This window comes from Malaclemys terrapin, chromosome 11 (assembly GCF_027887155.1).
Source record: "Malaclemys terrapin pileata isolate rMalTer1 chromosome 11, rMalTer1.hap1, whole genome shotgun sequence".
In the NCBI taxonomy this organism is placed as follows: Eukaryota; Metazoa; Chordata; order Testudines; family Emydidae; genus Malaclemys; species Malaclemys terrapin.
The window spans coordinates 42,384,570-42,403,722 of NC_071515.1; the positions used below are offsets into that span (position 1 = coordinate 42,384,570).

A 19,153-nucleotide genomic window follows, 5' to 3' on the forward strand; every position below is an offset into this window, starting at 1 on the left:
GATGATCAAAGATATTTTTGGTCACTCTCTCCAGGAACCCACCCACCCTTCTTTTGTCTTTATGCCAGTTCCCCTGAAGCAGTCTGCTCCAGTAACTGCCACACTTCATAGCACATGATCCCTCTTGCCTCCTGCAGTAAAGTACTGCATAGCTCCATTGTTTGATGCCTCTCTGCTGCTGGTCCTCCACGACCACCAGTAGTACTCTGTTCCGCTCACCTCCCAGGTATTGGTCCTCACATCTGGATTCCCTGGCCTCTTCCTGACCATGACTCCAAGGGTCTCTTCTGCCCCATCACTCAGCCTTGGACTGCAGCTGAGCCAATATCCTTTTGCTGATGTGACGACAGCCTGTTCCTCCCATCTCCAGGTACTCAGGTCATCATAGCTCATCACCAGGGTCCTGGTTGTGCCCTCAGCGAACCAATTTAGCCATACAGTCATCTCCCACAACAGGGATAGATTTCCTCTTGCAGTAGCCTGCACAGGGCCTCTCTCTGCTAACAGCAGAGTCCTCCACTCACCACGAACTCCGTCATAGTCTGCCAGGTAGCACCTTCATCAGGCTCGTTCGGCATTAGTGCCCCTTCCTGGGGGCCCACACTCCTCCCCGCACTCAGCTCTGCCCTCCACCTGCCCGCTCCTGGCGCCTCTAAGGCCTCTTGTTCTCCATGTTCTCCTGCTAGCCACCAGTATCTAGTACTGTGCCTCATGGTCTGTTGAGTGGCTCAACCCACGGCCCTGGCAGCAATCTCCCTCTGTGGCACATCACAGCAGCTACAGGAAGCAGGATCTCCAGACTCCTAGCAGTACCCAGGCGAAGAGGCACAAGAAGAGGGCCCAGGACTCAGACATACAGGTGGGATCAGACAGTCAGATCTCTCCAGAAGTCTGTTTTCTTTCAGGAAAAGTTAAAGGAAAAAGATTTTATATTTATTTCTTTTATTCTTTTGCTTGATGCAACTTTAAAGCCCTCAGGCAGGGTCTTAAGGCACCAGACAGTTCAGCTCCAACTAAAACCTCTGTTAGTCATTCAGTTTCCAACCTTTTAGAATAGTCCTATGAAGGGAATAGGGTGGACTAGGATATATATATCATGCAAGGGATTGTCTCACCCACAAGCTCTACTCATTATATATATTCATATATATCTACTAGCCCTTCCCATTCACTGTTATAATATTATGTCTGTCACAAGACAAGTGCTATCCAAGGAAATTGCTGGAAAATAAAATTTGACATCCTAACATCCAGGACATCTTATGAACCAGCTGAAAAAGTTGTCCGACTTCTAGACACCCCTAGCCATAATGCAGTCTATCACTGAATTTTTGGGAATGAAGGAGATCACTTCATAACCCAAAGCCATTCTTCTGCCAATCATATCAGAAGATGGAAGAATAGCATGAAAGAGGAGGGAAATAAATCAAGAAGTTCAAGTATGAATGTTCGTCTGCTTCCCTTAGGCCAAAGAAACAGGGTAATCCTTGTCTTGTGCTTCAACATCCTTGTTGCAACCCTTCCGAGTAGGCATCATCTGGAAGGTGCTAAGAATGAGAAAGCAAGACGGTCCCTGTTAAAATTCCTACCAAACAGGCATCCTGAGGCTCCTGTACTGGGGTTCTCCATCACAATGACAGCAGTCTTTGTACTGAATTATTTTGTCAGAAGAGCAGGGGCTTACTTCCAACACCATGTTCAGCTCTGGAAGAACACAGCACAGCAGAGCATCCTTTCCAGAGAAAGAGGCAGATTCTGTTATATCCCTGTTTATAATTCAAAGTACCTTACAAAGCATACTTACAGCAGGGCAAATTGCAGGTCTTCCTAACCTACTCACTCACCTGAAGCACTGTAGAGGAGGACTATACCCAGAATCACAAGCTCAATAGAAGCAGCAGGTGTTAAGAAAAGTCAGACTGACATCAGTATATTTATATGCCAGATGACTCTTTATGCAGTACCTATCAGAAAAGTACCAGAAGCAGGTTGGGCTAGCATAGAAAGGCCTAAACCTTGAGAATCACTGAGAAAAGCATTAATTCATTCCCCAATGGCCAGGGGTAGGGGAGCTGCAGTTCTTCCTTGTTCCTAGAAGGAGAAACAAAAGATAAGAGGCTGGAGTGCCAAAATGTGCACTCCAGCTGCCAGGACAAAGGAAGAAAGACTGAAGAGGAACAGCTGGGGCCAACTCGTATAGGCTGTTAGAGATTGAGATTTCTTTTGTCTATAGGTTGCTTGATCATATGACTATGTGGGAGATTCTTTTTTAGCATTGGGATAAATTATATAACAAAATCATGTGTCTAACAAAATAACATTTCTTTAATAATGTCTCTGTCACTAGCTTTTCAGTTACTAGAAGGTACACAGTTTACTATGGGCAATTACTAATGTCTTTATGAACTCTCCATCCATTACAAACATGTTTCTATTTACTATTATAAGAACCGAGGAAAAAAGCTACACTTACATGTGTTAGAAATAGGTAGTTCAACCTTACCTTTGGATTTTGGAATCAACTCTCCACAACTCAGTATTCGTACTTCAGCATATGGTTTACTAGATGCATCTGTTTTCTGGTTTTCTATCTCTCTCACAACTTCCTGTCCTGAGATGACTTGTCCAAAAACAACATGAAGTCTGAAGTTTAAAAAAATAAATTAAAAAAATAAATAAAGAATATAAAAAAGATAAAATGCAAGTTTTCTACTACAATAAATGATTAGAAATATTTAACATCTAAAATTTTCAAAGCAGTGTCCACTTCACAAACACAAATAAAGGAGAAGATATTTACCCATCTAAGTGAGGTGTAGGCTTGGTTGTTCTTTTGATACCATCAAAAGGAATAATTAAAACGAAGAGAAAAACAAAGTTAGCACCCTTTACAAAGGAAACAAAACTGCATTTGAAACAAAATTAAGTGCATGTAATAAGTTAAAAATTATCTTGAATGAACTAATAAATTAAGAATTCTGTTTTGTTCCATTTATAACAGCCATGTAGTCATAGTTTAAGTATCACTGAATGAAACATTACGTAAGGTTCCTACTAAAATCCTTACTTTGTTTGATAAAAAATTTTAAGGAAGTAAATGAAGATATTCTAGCATTAATCCAATTTTTAGATAGTATCTTGTATACATGGTATCACAAAATGCTATTATTGATTCAATTAATGAACACTTGAGGGGAGATTTAAAAAGAAAATGAATCTGTCTCAAAAGAGACTGCAAATAGTCTTATAGTCATTAGAAAAGGAAGCAGGGAGAAGTCAGAAAAGAAAAACAGCTGGCCACCTGCTTCATGACATTTGATGTAGCTCTAGAACTGACTTACAGACTCTTCAAGAAGACCTTTATACCTACAGACAATGCATGTGATTCACACAAGCTTCCACACAGGCCAGGGCTGGAAATCCCATGGCATGCAAGTATCAGTCATAAGAGAAATCAGAAGCTGGGCTGAAAGAGGCTAAAGATTGGTCAGCAACCCAAAAATAACTGTCTACTTGTAGATGATGCATGTAACTCATCACATTAATTAAAAGAAAGTTCTTTATCAATTATAGGTAACAGGGGATCAATTTCAAGAGAGAATGTTTTCTGTAGATAAGCCTTATTCAAAGGAATCTCTCTGTTGTAGATATACTGTGATAAATTCAGTCTTAGATTTATTATATGTGGTGATAAATTTAGCTATGTGGTTATTTTTTCCTTTAAAATGAGATTGCTCTTAGAATGTTTTCCAAAAACCGCAACTTCACACACACACACACACAGCTACCATAATCCCCAGAGCTTTTCCCATCCAAAAGTCTAAGCAGACAAGACATTTTACACAAAATTGAGAAGTCTGCTGAGAATATCAATTAGCTTTGCATTACTTGCCAAAGTTAGAAGCAAGTAATGAAATTGTTTTCTATGTATAAGAAGCACTCATCCAAAACAATAAGGAGTGCTAAAAATGATCAAGTTTATCTCCAAGATAAGCATTTCTAGGAAGCAGCTGTTTTGCATGGAGCTTCATATCTGGAAAACCAGTTCCCATTTGATAAAAAAAAAAAAAAAAAAAAAAAAAAACACTAAACCTTTTTCTATTTAACAATTAAATGATTACTACAACTTTAATGTTGTAAGTAACATGCATATCAGAATAATACAATACTTACATAAAGAACTGTGAACCATTTGTATCTTTCCCTCTGTTGGCCATTGACAGAAGAAATTCTTTGTTGTGCTTTACAGCAAAGCTTTCATCTAGAGAAAGTGTTTTTGATTGCTTTAAAATACCAAATATTTACTTTGTTCTATTATTTAAATGCATTTATCTATTTTTCCCCTCAGCTAACCCAGATAAATTTATCACTGCAGTAAAGAGCATTAAAAAATTAGCTTAAAAATAAAGTATATTATGTCATGTTCTTGGGATACATTAGGCTTCACATTCTAATGCCTGGAATTTAAAAAGGAGAAAAATAAACGTAATTTCTTATTTTCACCTGCCTATTAAATTGTAGTTATGGTATGAAAAGTGACTGTAAAAATGAAACTTACTCAACAGATGTACTTCCTGTATATACTCATGCAACATCTGAGTATAGTAAGAGCAGGCCTTCGCTATTTTTCACTCTTGTTGGCACATGCAGATGCATACATCTTTGGAAGACCAAAATGTTGGGTTTTTTTCTAGCTCATGCATCATCAATATAATTTTTAACTATGCTTTGATGAGGAATTTTTATTAATGGTGGTGATCCAATCTGGTGTCAAGCCAAATAAGCAGCTTTACTTTCAGATAACAAGGATGAGTTTACACAATGCTTGCTGTTAGAAAAATTAATTTACTTAAGATGATCAAGTTGGATACGGAAGTCACAAAATTAATCATGATAGCAAGTTTAGAATCAGATATGCACAAATGTAAGTCTGATAAAGTTGACAAATTTGAATCAGAATAGCTTGAGCCTCACTTACACACAAACATTTTCTGAACAAAATTGTGAAGTAAACAAAATACACCTTTACGGCCTTCATACTGCCATCAGATCAGCTAGCAAAGACCACTGCGCCCATGAAGAACCCAAATAAACCCAATGGGACTCAGATTTGGTATGCACAGACCCCAGATGATTGTAGGAGCAAGACCATGGATTACAAGTTTAATATTTATAAGACAGAACATTTGAAAAGATATATAGATTGGCTTGATAAAGAAAACTTTACCTTCAAAAAAACCACCATAAATGGATTCTCCTCCTCTCCCATTTCCTTGAAAGAAAAAAACCCCAACACATTGTATTACAAATAAATTTAGTCAAAGTATAAATCATTAAAAGTTCAAGATGTGCCTAATGACTCCTAAAGAAAGTATCATAAAATAAAAGATATTTCAATTATTGCATCCAAGTAAAAATATCTTCAAGAACAGTCAAATAGGAAGCTACATCTTGACAGTCTGCTTAAGTAGAATGGGACTGAGAAAATGTAGGTTATTGCTTTTCCATTTATTCTGCACTGTCTCACATATCTCTAGATCAAGCTAGGACTACTACTGGGAAATACAATGCTTTACACTGCATTACACTAAAAATTTCCACTGAGAGACCACTCCAAGCTATAAAGATAATGGAACCAAAAGCTTTTTATAAAAATGTTCTTATTTGAAGGCCCTATTCAGCACACCTTACTCGAAGAACACACACCTTAAAGTCCACAGACATTTCATCTGAATATAGAGTGCTGAATAGGACTCTTAAAAATATCTTACTATTTAAGATCTGGAGTTTTCTTTTAAGGCTGTGTCCTACCTTCACTGAAGTCACCTCCTTGGATCATAAAATCTTTCACAACTCGGTGAAACAGACAACTTTTGTAATGCAATGGCTTCTGGGTCGATTTTCCGGTACCTTTTTCACCTAAAAGGGAGAGAGGGAAGAGGCGGGGGAAGGAAGGGGGGGGGGGGGGGAGGGAAATAAAAAAAAGATACATTGCACTTGTGCAACATCTTTCATGGGAGGAGCTCCAACAGTCTGACTAACATTAACTACACCTCTACCTCGATATAATGCTGTCCTCGGGAGCCAAAAAATCTTACCGCGTTATAGATGAAACTGCGTTATATTGAACTTGCTTTGATCCGCCGCAGTGCGCAGCCCCCCGACCCCAGAGCACTGCTTTACCGCATTATATCAGAATTCGTGTTATATCGGGGTAGAGGTGTATTAAGTCTTGCAAAGCAGTTTGTGAAGTAGGCAAACATCTGTTTTGTAGATGGGAACACAGACAAGTAGATTAAGTCCAAAGCTGGCCATTGATTTTGGTTCTTATTTCCTCGATATCCATCTTTCAGAGGTGCTGAATGTTCACAGCTCCAAATGAAGGTCTTAGGAGTTGTGGGTGCCCAGCACGTCTCAAAGTCAGATCCCAGGTCTCTCAGGTTGGGCACTCAAAACTTGGGTTACGCCATTTCAATACCCATTTTTGAAAAATTTGGCCAAGTCACAAAGGAAGTCTGTGGTGAAGCTGTAGATAGGACACCAGTCTCCAAGGGAAATTTACCAGCATCACTCAGAACCTTAAATGTATTATCATTCCAGAGTAAGACTGTCCACATGGGGAATTATACCAGTATAACTATGGTGGTAAAATTATACTTGTATAAATTTTCCTGTCAAGACAAAACCTCAAAGACTACTCCTAAAAGGCTAACACACCGCTGGCGGCAATATGTACAAAGTCTGAAGGGCAGGTAACTGAACGAACACCAAAATTAAAACAGCACTACATTGACTTAAAGTCTCCTATAATCTAAAGACAAGTTTTTAGACATTTGAGAAAACCCTGCAAAGGTTCCGCCACTTTCAGAAAGTTGAGTATATCTTTATCTGGACTGATCGCCAGAAGAAAACCCAAGAAACTGATTTCTAGTCCCCTGCTCTAAACACTTTTGACCATATATATTCCCAATGTTTCAATAATAAGATCAAATTCAAATTCTGAGCTTGAACTACTTTATGTGCACATATATTACTTGTTTCTGACATGGAAGTGATAAGCAAAAACTTGCAAGAGATTGAAATGTAAGAAAAATATTGAGGGGGCAGATGGTGGGAAATGTTGGAGATAGAGAAAAAACAAGCAAATTTCTATAAATCCATTACTGTGACGAACTTTTAGGAGAAAAGAAATTTGTTAAAAGGTTATCTTGGAAACAAGTTGACGGAGGGAGGTTGGAGAAATCTGGGTCAGATTCACAACCACCATTTAAAACAATGTTTTACTTTAATTACTAGGCTTGGACCAATATCAATATTCTTCAATTAAAGTAGCAATTCAGCAGGATAAAAATGCCATTTCAAAAATATTTCCACGATAGGGCTTTGAAAAGACTGGTAATTTGACTAAGAAACAGGGAATTTGAATTTAATTTGGGATTAGAGATCACCACACATCTGCTACAAAGAAAAAACCAAAGGGGATAGTTAAGACGTGGATGGCCAATCTTAGAAAGCAAAGACCATGAATATTAGTGGTAGTTCAGTATATCACAGGAGTAAGAAGAAAGTCCATTAATGCCCAACTTCCTGACCTTTCATTGGCTACCTTTACTGTATGCTTATCAGTTTCAGGATTAGTTATTATAATATAGTTTCAGCCAGCACAAACTGATTTAAATCACTGACTTTAATCGTGATTTAAATTAAACAAGCAGGAAAACTTGATTAAAATCATCAATTTTAATCATATTTTGCATTTGTACTTTCTACTAACTTTTCTAAAGAAAAGTTGATTCTCATTAGGTGGTAACCATTAAAACATGTTGATTTGCAATTAAATATAACCTTTTACACCAACATTGGTGCTTCTTTTTGCTAACCAGCAGGATACACTCTGTGTGTGTATGTATGTGTATATACACACACACACACGCACACACACACACACACACATTAATTTAATCAATTATATCACTTGCAATTACTAAAGCCTTAATTTTTATTATGTTAGAAAACAGTGAATGATGAATTTCCTATTTTAGATTATTCTTTTTTACTTGTGATTTGTGCCAAGCTCTATTTGGATGGGAATTCAAATTCAATTAAAATGCACAAAACCAGCATTTTAATTTTTTTATTATTAAATAAAACTACTTTAAAAGTAGATACAAGACAAAGTTCAAAAAACATGTTTTGCATTTAAAACTGATTTATGAAACAAAGGAAGTATTATCTGTGAATTGAACTGATTGTTTCTGGTCACTAAGTCCTTCGAGATTTTAGAACTAGTAAATCTCATCCTATCATACATATTTTTATACATTGATTCAAACTGGTCCTACTTTTTTCATCTCCTATGGTTATTTACTTTGAATTAACTGAAATGAAGAAAACATTCTCTCCGTACCTGCAGTAGAGGCTACAGCTGTCAAAAGCTGGTTTAGCACTTCAACAAGCTCTGGTTCCAGGTGCTTAACCAGTGACTTACACAAAAAGTCAGTGATTTTACTTTCTTTAAAACTTACCAGCAAACATACTGCTTAATATTATTTTTTGTATTTTAAATTAATGATTTTAATAGATTACAGTAAGTTTAAATCTTAAAACAGGTTGTACATTTCATATTTAATTTTAAATAGGTTTATTTAAAAATTGTATTTAAATTAAAAGAATCAAATTTAAATACAAAACTAATTTTTTATTAAAATAAAGTTTCATTAGCGTATGCTCCATGTACTAACTGATGCCACAACTGCAAGTGCTGCATTAAATGCACGCAAGACACTGATGTTAAATCTCTACAGAGACCAAGACCCATTATTTTAACGTCTACCTTCATTTTCTGGTATGCAAAAAGTGATAATCATTCGATATCTACAGGGGATTCTGCTGAATATAGTAATTCACAATATGAAACTAACCAACAATGAATTAAGTTAAAAATCATAAATATCTACGAACCTGTGCAAAGGCAGCGAAAATTCTCACATGTCTTTGGGCACACATCAGAAAACAATTCAAAGACCACTCTTCCAGCTGGAAAAAATTCCACACATTTATAAAGTTAAATTATATTTGTCTTCATTTGACCATTAAATATTTATATTGCTTAAAAATAATATAGCCTAGTAATTATTTTTCTCACCAGGTATATTGTTGATGGCTATGTCAAAAAAGCAACGTGGCCGCTGGACCTTGATTCCCATGGCTTCAAAAGTTTTAAGACTGCAAACAACAAAAATATATAAACCTTTGAGTTTTTCTCCTCTGTGTACTGAAACTATATATTCACTTGATTTCAACCTAAAAGCTTTTTATGAATGAAAAAAAGTGTGGTCATCCTGAAACATAAATGAGCAAAACTGAGCGTTGAGATAGGTGGCAATCTCAAGTTGTTTTAAATATGAAAGTCTATGAGCTGTTAATCTTTGTTCTTTAGGATGAAAAGGAAAAATAACTTAAAAACAGTTTTCTGTGCACATTAAGTTTAACTTAACGTTGTTACCAACTCTTGCAAAACTTGCTGGAGCTTTAACACAAAATACTGCATTTTTCCTGCAACACCAGTCAAGGGATTATTATTGTTTGTATTACAAGAGCACATTGGAGTCCCAGTCATGGACCAGGGTGCCATTGTATTAGACGCCGTACAAACACAGAACAAAAAGACTGTCCCTGTTTCAAAACTAAGAGCTTACAATCACCAATTCTGATGAATCAAAGAGGTCAAAAGATCTCACTTTTTATTTACAAAAATTCCAGTTCTCATGGTTGCAGACCATGTAAACAAAGCTTGTAAACATGAATGAAAGTATTCTAAAGGCTCAATAATGCACTATTTTTAAATCTTGTGATTTAAGCCAATCTTGGATTTTGGGGGGCCAGACTCATGATTTTGAATGCTTGGGTTTGGCAATACTGACTTCATTCATGTTTACTTAGATTCAATCTTGAAGTGAAAACTGTCCCATAGTTTTTTAGAGGAAAGCATACAAGAAAACTGCAAGGGAGAATAAAGCATCAGTTGATGAGAATGTCATCCAACTTCCTAACTGGCTTTATAAGAACATACTTGAAAAATTAGAGGATTTGGAAAAAAGTGGGAACAAGACAAACAGCTTAGGATCTTCCGGTCTCCTAGCTGGGTAAAAGGTTAAGATGCAGTAGAGTACTTAGATAATTTGCTCCCAGAGGCCTTGGATCTTCAGACCCAAAGCTGAATCAAGTGGCAAGGGGGGCATGAAGTGAAGAGAAGGAGTTAACTTTGAGGCCAAAGGTCTGTGCATTCAGGCAACTTATTAAGACTACCTCTGAACTATTTGCCAAGAAAAGCAAACAAGTCCCTAGTATGACAGACAAATTCTTACTGGCCATAATAAGAAATCAGAATATTTTTGAAGGACTATTCAGTAAACAGAAGTCAAATAGCACAGATTTACATAAGATAGACAATATTAAGTTCATATTAAAGTATCATATGGGGAGTGGGAAATAAGATACTCCTGAGATTAAATTGGAAGAGATGCAAGGTTCACTGAGGTTTTAAACTTGTACCAAATAAATAAATTGACTAGCCTAAAAAAAAAAAATGTTGCATATGACAAATACTTGGACCCTGTGTTACCCTTCACTATTTATACTGAAAAGGGAGGCATCATAGCTATTTGTTTACACATTTTTCAACAGCTGCTTACAGAGTTTACAAGGTATATGGTCCCTGCCTTGTAATAGTTGTGCACAGTTACTGATATACATCTTTCAGCCTATGGACTTTGTAATTCCTAAGCAGTAGAGCTGGGCATATAACTGATTTTTCAGTTTGTTGGTAGTTAAAAAAATATATTTTTTGAAGAAAAGTTGGGTTTGGGTTGAACTGAATCCAAAAAGTGTAAAAAAAAAAAAAAAAAAAATCCTTCAGCAAATAAAAAAAAAAAAAATGTCCATTTGGGGCATTTTTAAAGGGCTAAATTCACAAAACAAGTGGAGGCAGTGGTGCCTCCCTTATAACCATTAGGCCTAATAGTTAGAACACTCACCTGGGATGTGAGAGACCAAAGTTCCATTTTCCCTCTGCCTGATATGGAGAAGTGATTTGCACTCAGGTCTCCCACACTGCAGGAGAGTGCCCTAACCACTGGGCTTTGGGATATTCTGGTATAGGTTTATCTCAGTTGCTCCTGTTGAAGCTGTTCCACTGCATCTAAATAATTAGCGTTATTGGAACAAGGACTTGAACGTGGATCTCCCACATCCTAGGTTACTGCCCTAACCGCCAGCCTGTAGAGTGGTTCTCATTCTCTTTTTCTAGCCCAATGAATAGTCATTGTCATTATGAAAGACTATGAATTGCCATTAATGCAAAATAATCACTGGGACAAAGGTTATAATGCACCAACACCTCCTCTTCTGCCGCCTCCTCCAACCATTTTGTGAATATCCCCAAGTCCTTCCCACCTCCTATCTCCCCTCCTGCCCCCCCCGCCGACGCGCACACACATATTTGGCCAAAACTATTCAGTGAATTTGAGTCAGCGATAATTGAGTCCAGTGGAGGAACTTAGCAATCTTTTAAGTGATAGGCTATTCCTGTGACTATTGTAAGCTGCATTAGTCATATTTTAGAAATTTGACTGAAAAAAATAAGCAATACTTCGTACTTCACTACTTTGTATTGTTAAATTCCTTGCAATTGCGTAAGATGGGCAAAGGCCACTGCAGAAATGCCAGACTGGGACTTGTGCTATAAACGCCAGAAAAATAAGAGTCAAAATGTAAAAACAATTTATCAAGATCCACCAAATCAATGACAATATTGACACGTTTAGCCCTAGACATTTAATGTTGCAAATATTTTTAAGATGCCGATCATCCTAGTATACAGGAGCTGCTCTAATTATAACCCACCCAACCCATTCTATTGGTTTCTTTTAAAAACAGAACACATCTTGAGTAGGTAATTTAACAGTTTTGCATTAAGCTTTATAGCAATTATTAAACACATTTTCCGCTTTTTATCTCTTGTGTTTGTTCTTTCCCTTTCATGGCACTGTTTCTTTCTTTATGTTGACTATCTTGGTGCGTCTTTTCCTGTCTATGTTTTAGTATATGTTCCCTCTTTATTAGTACAATAACAAACAATAATTGTTCCCTCACTTCATTCCACAAGTATCACTCTTCATGCACTGTGCCCTTTGCAATACTTTCCTTCTACTATCATCCTCTCTCTTGGACCCTATCGCCCTCTCTCCTTGGCTCCCCTCTATAACACATTCACTGAAACTAAGAAACTCTTTTCTATGAAGGAGAGATTGCAGCCAGCATATGCGTAGAAAGTATTACATTATTATTTACTGTCAGTTACTGAAAAATGTCTAAAGTTAGTCATACTGAGCACTATATACCCTTACTCATATTGATGGATAGTAAGTTGGAGTTCAAGTTAAAAGTTAGTTTTATGGAACCTTAACTCTCAATTCTTTGACCTTAACAAAAAGCCAGGAAACATTTTCAATATTGTAAACAAACAAACAAAAACGTATCAGAATGTTAGAAGTGTATTTCCAACTTTAAATTTTCTATATGGAACTATATACAATATTTTTGCATACTTATTAGGCCATTAATATTAATCTATATCTGTTTCTGCATTTAATGATTCAAAGTATCCTACTCTAGCCTAGCACACCGTCCCTGACATCCAAGCTTGAGTTTTTACAACGATTCAGACCAAGAAAATTCCTCAAAATATGTTATCTACAAGTAAAGTTAAGTTCTCTCTCATAATATAATTATTAACCTGGCAGTAATTCCCCAAATGCACACACTGAAAGTGTAGTAAAATGGTAGGATGGACTAGGCCACACTAACATATACACTCTCAGGGAGACAGCAGGAATGCAGATTCATACATAGCGCCCTCAGATTGCTACAAAGGAAATCAACAGGTTCCAGTTACTGAAATTTGATTAATCTGATTTTCCCAGCAGTTTGTGAGGAGAAATTCTCATACTTTTTGCATTGTTGTGGAAGGCGATGACCATGCAGCTGCCTTCTCAGGTGAAGACAGAGCAAACTAGAGTCAGCGTGGTCCTGCAGCAGTCTAGCAGAGAGTCTGAATTGAAAAGACTAATAAGGAAGCCCAAGTTGCCTTCTGCCTACATTGTGGAGGAATGAATATGTCTAAATCATGAATAACCTCTGGATCGTGAATGCCACACATAAGAACAGAACAAACTCATTTGCTTTTTTAAAATGAAACAAAAGTTTACTTACAAGCTACTAGAATCGAAGAAATAAAATAAGGTATTGTAAGTCTTTTTATCCTGAAGATGATTTAAGAAAAATTTAAATTATTTTTAGAAAAAATGCTTGCCTTGTAATAGTTTGCGCTGGTTCACTAACTTCTTAAAGCAAACAAAATAGACTCCTTAGGACAATGCATATGTAGCGATATAGAAGATACTCCTGGGGGAATTCTGCGCTACTGCACATAATTAATGAGCCCTGCATATTTTTAAATTTTTGCGCAGAAAAAAGTTTGTGCTGAAATGTTGCTGCAGTTCTGCCTTTTGCCCACCAGAGGGCACTGTGGCACAAGAACAGCAGCAGCTCCCAGTAGAAAATAACTTGTGGTTCCAACTTTTGCCCACCAGAGGGCGCTGTGGTGATAGACCAAAGCAGCAGCTCCCTGCCAGCGAGGGAAGAGAAAGAGTTGCCTTCTTCACAGTGGGCCAGGTCAGGAGACAGGGGCTATGGGGAAACATACAGCGTGGGGTACTGCGGGGGAGGGGGTCAGACTGGGGCTCATAAGGGCTAGTGCGGGAGGACAGACTGGGGCAGGGGCTGAATGGGAGTGGAGGCACAGGTCCACAGGGGGGAGGGAGGTGCAAGGCCACATGGTGATGGGGCGGGGTGCAGAGCTACATAGGGACAGGGGGTGGCGGCACAGAGACACATGGGGACAGAGAGAGGGGATCCAGGGACACATAGGGACAGAGGGGTGGGTGGGGCACAGAGACATTTTTAGCCCCAAAGTTTTTTTCAAAGTTTGTGAGCATGTAAAGGATCATAATTAGGGCTTCTGTTTTGGGGGGTTTATACATTACATTTTTCAGGGTTTCTTTTTTAGGAATTTTTGAGTTTTATGTAGATGTCTAAAAATTGCAGGTTTTCAGGCTCTCTCTTTATATATATTGTAATGAGTAACATATTATACAGTAGTATATACTGTGATGAGTATTCTATTTGTAGTGTTCCATACTATGCTTTAATGTAGTACTGTTTCAAACATTTAATGCACACTAGGAGGGTCTACTCAGGCCAATTAATGTGCAACACATCAGTGCACTTTATAAATCACGCTCCCTGTAGGCTGGTGAGTTTGCATCTGTTCACCAGCTCAAGGGACAAAACAGTCAGCTACGTGCAAACCCTGTTTCGGCTTTCTGCGCAGGCTCTTTTACTCTTCTGTCACATAAACGCAAGGAACACAGAGAAGTAACAAAAGTGACAGTCCTTATCTGGACTGATACTGCTCTGGCCCCAGCAGCTCAAGGGTCACAGCTGTTCCTTAGCCTCTGGGGAACTGCAAGGCCCTACCTGCTCTGTTGCAGCCTTCTGTTGCTGTCCAGCAAAAACTTGTTTCTTCTGGCCCTCCCTTTCATAGAGCTGGGCCCTCAATTATGTCTTCCAACTGGAAATCAGAGCCAGTTGTTAGCTACTTCTTAGGTGGATCAGCTGGTACCCAACACCTACCTGGTGGGCTTCTCCATAGGTAAGGGCTCACTGCTCCCTGGCTCTGCAGGCTTTAAAGGGGTAAACTGCCCTGCTACACCCCCGTGGTCTGCATTACTGCTCCATGTAGACAAGCCCTTAGACACAAGTAACCATTTCCAGTGTTTATTGGATAAACACCAATATTTCTTTTTCATTTTTGTGTCAGGATCATTTTATCTGTGTGTATTGCTTAAACCAAAAATCAGAAGCCTAATAGTTAAACACAGTTTACCCAAGGAATAATTTGACTAATTAGGGTTAAAAATACTTATGTTACCCCTCTAACAAAGCTATGCCCGCTACAGTTTAAATGAATAAAACAGTTTCACACTTTGTCACTGATAACATATTGTCAATTTTCTATAATTTTTTTTATAATACAAGTTGCCTTATTTTTCCTATACCTTATTTTCCTTCACTCCATTCTCCCTTCCTAAAACAGATCATACTATATCTTTTTCTACATTGTTTTCAATGTTATTTCCTCTTTTTTCTTTCTTCCTTCAACTGCTATATCCCTTTCTTCCTGTGTTCTCTATCTCTTCCCCCTTTATTTTAATCTTTCTCCCATTTCTCTCCCAATAATCTCTTTCAATGAACCCTATGTCTCTTATTTAAATGTATTCCACTACTTTCTTTCCCCCCCACTTGCACATACCCTCACTACTATTATCTCACTCACAGGTTTTGAAAAATTTACTAAACACCAAACTATCAAAGGATTAATCTACTAACCAAAGACCAACACAAAATATTTCCCGCCACATAAACAGCATGTCCAGGAAAACACACTGGTGAGAGGCCAACCTATCTCTCCTCCACCCCTCTCACCTTCCCCAAAGGAATGCTATGATTCCAACCTAAGTGCTGTCCCTGAACTGTTATGGGGCTCCATCCTTCACAGCCTCCCTCTAGTACAGAAGGAAAATTCCATTTGCAATAGAAGAGAGAAATTACATTTGTAATTATGATCTGTGAACCAGTGTATAAATTTAGGCCAAATACTTGCCTCAGGCTCCACCCAGGGTATAGGCCCATGGCAGCGGGTGTGCGTGTTTGTGTGTGTGTCAAATAGATATTTGCAGAAAGATCAATAGTAGAAAATGACCTTTATATAGGGTATGTCTATGGTCAGTATAGACACTACCTACTCAAATGGCAGGGATTCTCCCTTCGGTGTAGGTAATCCACCTCCCCAAGAGGCAGTAGCTAGGTCCAGTGGAAGAATTCTGCCACTGACCTAGAGCTGTCTACACCAGAGGCTACGTCAGTATAGCCTCTGGTGTAGTTGGGAGAATGCAGAATTTAGATGTATTGGAGAGGGTGAGGCCCTCTTCTGATTGAACTAAACTCGTTATCTCCAGACTGATTCTTGCCTGCATATTTATACCTGCCTCTGGAAATTTCTATTACATGTGTCTGACGAAGTGGGCATTCACCCACGAAAGCTTATGCTCCAATACATCTGTTAGTCTTTAAGGTGCCACAGGACTCTGTTGCTTTTCACAGATCCAGACTAAGACAACCACCCCTTTGATACTTGACAGAATTTAGATGTGCATTAACAATAACGTTTCTAGCCCCTATGGTTCCTCTGTCTTCAGATTGCTTCAATGCATTTGTTGCTGCCGTGACTTTCCAAAAAATAGCAGAGTGAAATCAATCACTCTAATCAGTTTCATTTCTGCTATTCACAACTTTGGGACGAGCAGGGACAGGACAAGAACCATGTCATTTTACTATGCAGATTCTGTTTTTGAAAACTGTACACAAAGTCAAGCTTTGGGGAAGAAGAATTAAAAAAAAAAGCAATCTGGCAACAAAATCTTCTAGAAATAGAGCAGCCAAGACAACCTCAAGACAGTAGGTTCAGGGGCTACAAGGAAGAAGAGAAATAGTTAGATACTAAAGATTAGCAGACAGTCAGCACAATGGTAGGAAACCTAGCACCTCTCCCCAACAGATAATTGGACAGCAGGCTCACTCATCAAGGCATTATCATTGTTGTTGCTCCTCGTACACCTCCTTCATACTGGACTGGCTGTGTACATTTGTTCTCACTGAACAAATAACTAGTAGATAAAACTGACTAATTCAACACAATATAAACTGAGCTAAAGTTAAAATAGGGTAATGCTTTATGGAGAGTGCTTGAGATTCAAGCTCAGTTATTATTATTATTATTGTGGTAATGCCTAGGATTACCAGTCACAGACCAATCCCTGGTCTACACTATGAACTCATGTTGGTATAAAATCCACAACCCTGAGCAACGCAGTTATACGGCCTGAACTCCCTGTGTAGACAGCACTATGTCGACAGGATGGCTTCTCCCATCGACATAGCTACCGCCTCTCGGGGTAGAAGCTCTCTCATTGGCACTAGGCACTAAGCACTGCAGCTGTGCTCCTACGGTGCTTTAAGTGTCGACAAGCCCCAAGACTCCATAGTGTTTTATGTGTTTTATAAAAACACAATTAAAAAACAACCAAATAGTCCCTGCCCCACAGAGCTCAAGTATGTGGCCTCCTCTGTAGATAATAGGGAGCAAATAAATATTTTCTCTTAAAAGAACATGCAAGCATTTTACAAAGTGGATTTAAAATGAAAAGAAGTGGGTGGGCGAGGTTCTGTGGTCTGCAATGTGCAAGTCAGCTTAACTCATCTTGATGGTCCCTTTTGGTGTTAAAGATCGACGAGTCTAAAAAGAGTCTGGCTCATATTCCCCTATGCACAAATACAGTGATAACCAGAACTTAAAGGGCTTCAGGGGCTCAATTAGTTACCAGAGATACTTTACCAAGTCCCATATATTTATGGGAGGCAATTCCTTCACTGAGATGGAGTTTTAAGGCAATATTTAGCCTTGGAATGGAAGGTTTAGCTATGTGTATTTCAACAAGCCATGTATCATCTTACTTTTTGAAATCTCCTTCATTCATACTATCCTAACGGCTCTGCTAAATGTATTGTCATACATATGCAATATTTTCTACTTTCAGTTCATTAATGCCTACAAGCAAAATGAGTCTATAACTGATGTCATCACTATTACAAAAAAAAAAAAAAAATCTATGCACAGTGTTGGGACAGCCCTTCAAACTAAAAGACAGAGACCCTCCAGCCAGCCATGGAGCACCCTTCAAAGCAACATCTCCTGTTCCAGAGGGGACGAGGCCATGTGGCGAGCAGAGAGTCTGGTGATTTTGTCTGCTAGGGGAGAAGAGAGAGGATTCATTCAAACTCTGGAGCAGGCACGGAGCACGGCCTCCTGTGTACCAGCAGCTGGAATTATCACTAATGATTTGTGTCTGGAGGACTGAAAATGTGGCCAGCAGCACATCACCTACGTGCGTGGAGAAAAGGCTCCTGTCCTGCTCCAAGGAGCTAATTTAAAAAAAGCCATTCACCACAATCCCCCATTTGTAACTAATCCCACCCCCTTGGATCTCGCCCATGACCCTCCACACCTCCCTCCTCTAACTTCCCTCCAATTTGCAGCTTATTCCCTGCCACTCAACGCCTCCTTTCTTCTCAGGCCAGACCGGACCACAACACCCTCCTCGTCGTCTCCCCAGGGCTGGGCCACCCCCACCTTTCCCCAAGCCCGTTACAGGCAGGCTGAGTCCCCCGGAGGGCTAAAGCTGCTGCGGCCCAACGAGGTGTGTTGTGGGCCCCTTCCCGGGACGGAGCGGGTAACTCCCGCCCCCTGGTGAGGGGTACAGGCCCCGGCCCCCCCTATGGCGCTGAGGCCCTGGCCCGCAAGGGGCTCGGCGGGGCAGACTCCCCGCAGCGCCCCAGCACTCACCCGCTCGCGGCCCGGCTCGCTGCCCGCGCTCCTCACTGCCTCGCCGCCGCCATGTTAGGAGCTGGTGCGGCACAGACTGCGTCAGTGGAGGGCGGGAGCGAGGAACCCCAGCGGCGGCGTTGGGTGGACGGTGACCGGACGGGGCACCGGCGGGGTGGGTACAACGGTCGCGGTAAACCCCGACCCGGTTGTGCTGAGGCGGCCAAATCGGCCGCTCGGAGCCCACAGTGGTTAGGGGGGGCCGCTCCCCGCCTCCTTCCGCCGTCAGAGCGGCTCCGCCCCCTCATCCACTCCACTCGGCTGGGCCGCCTGCCTGGGCGTGAGCGCAGACCTGAGCCCCGAGCTAGCCGAGGGCCTGAGACCTGCCCCCGCGCCAGAGCTCGCGTGCCCCGAGCCGGCTCTTCTCTGCCAGTGCCTAGGGTTGCCAGGCTTGGTTGGAGGTATCCTGGAGCTTTCATCACATGACATAGTCTTTACCTAAAGATTCATCTTTAATTCCTAGAGACTGCAGGACAGTCCTGGAGGATTGGCAACCCTACTGACCTGTGCAGGCACAATCCCCTCTGCCAG

General features: G+C 39.8%; 1 protein-coding gene across 1 annotated transcript in view; it reads right to left on the bottom strand.

Moving 5' to 3' along the window:
• PPIG (peptidylprolyl isomerase G) overlaps positions 1-18,836 on the bottom strand; it is a 36,590-nt gene extending 17,754 nt beyond the window's left edge. The window contains exons 1-8 of the mRNA XM_054043633.1: positions 18,584-18,836; positions 9,146-9,225; positions 8,962-9,036; positions 5,812-5,919; positions 5,228-5,272; positions 4,174-4,261; positions 2,801-2,830; positions 2,504-2,643 (exon numbers count right to left, since the gene is read on the bottom strand). Of these exons, the coding sequence (XP_053899608.1) occupies positions 2,504-2,643; positions 2,801-2,830; positions 4,174-4,261; positions 5,228-5,272; positions 5,812-5,919; positions 8,962-9,036; positions 9,146-9,206 (547 nt within the window). The 5' untranslated portion in view covers positions 9,207-9,225; positions 18,584-18,836. The remainder of the gene's footprint in view (positions 1-2,503; positions 2,644-2,800; positions 2,831-4,173; positions 4,262-5,227; positions 5,273-5,811; positions 5,920-8,961; positions 9,037-9,145; positions 9,226-18,583) is intronic.
• Between the last annotated feature and the right edge of the window lie 317 nt (positions 18,837-19,153).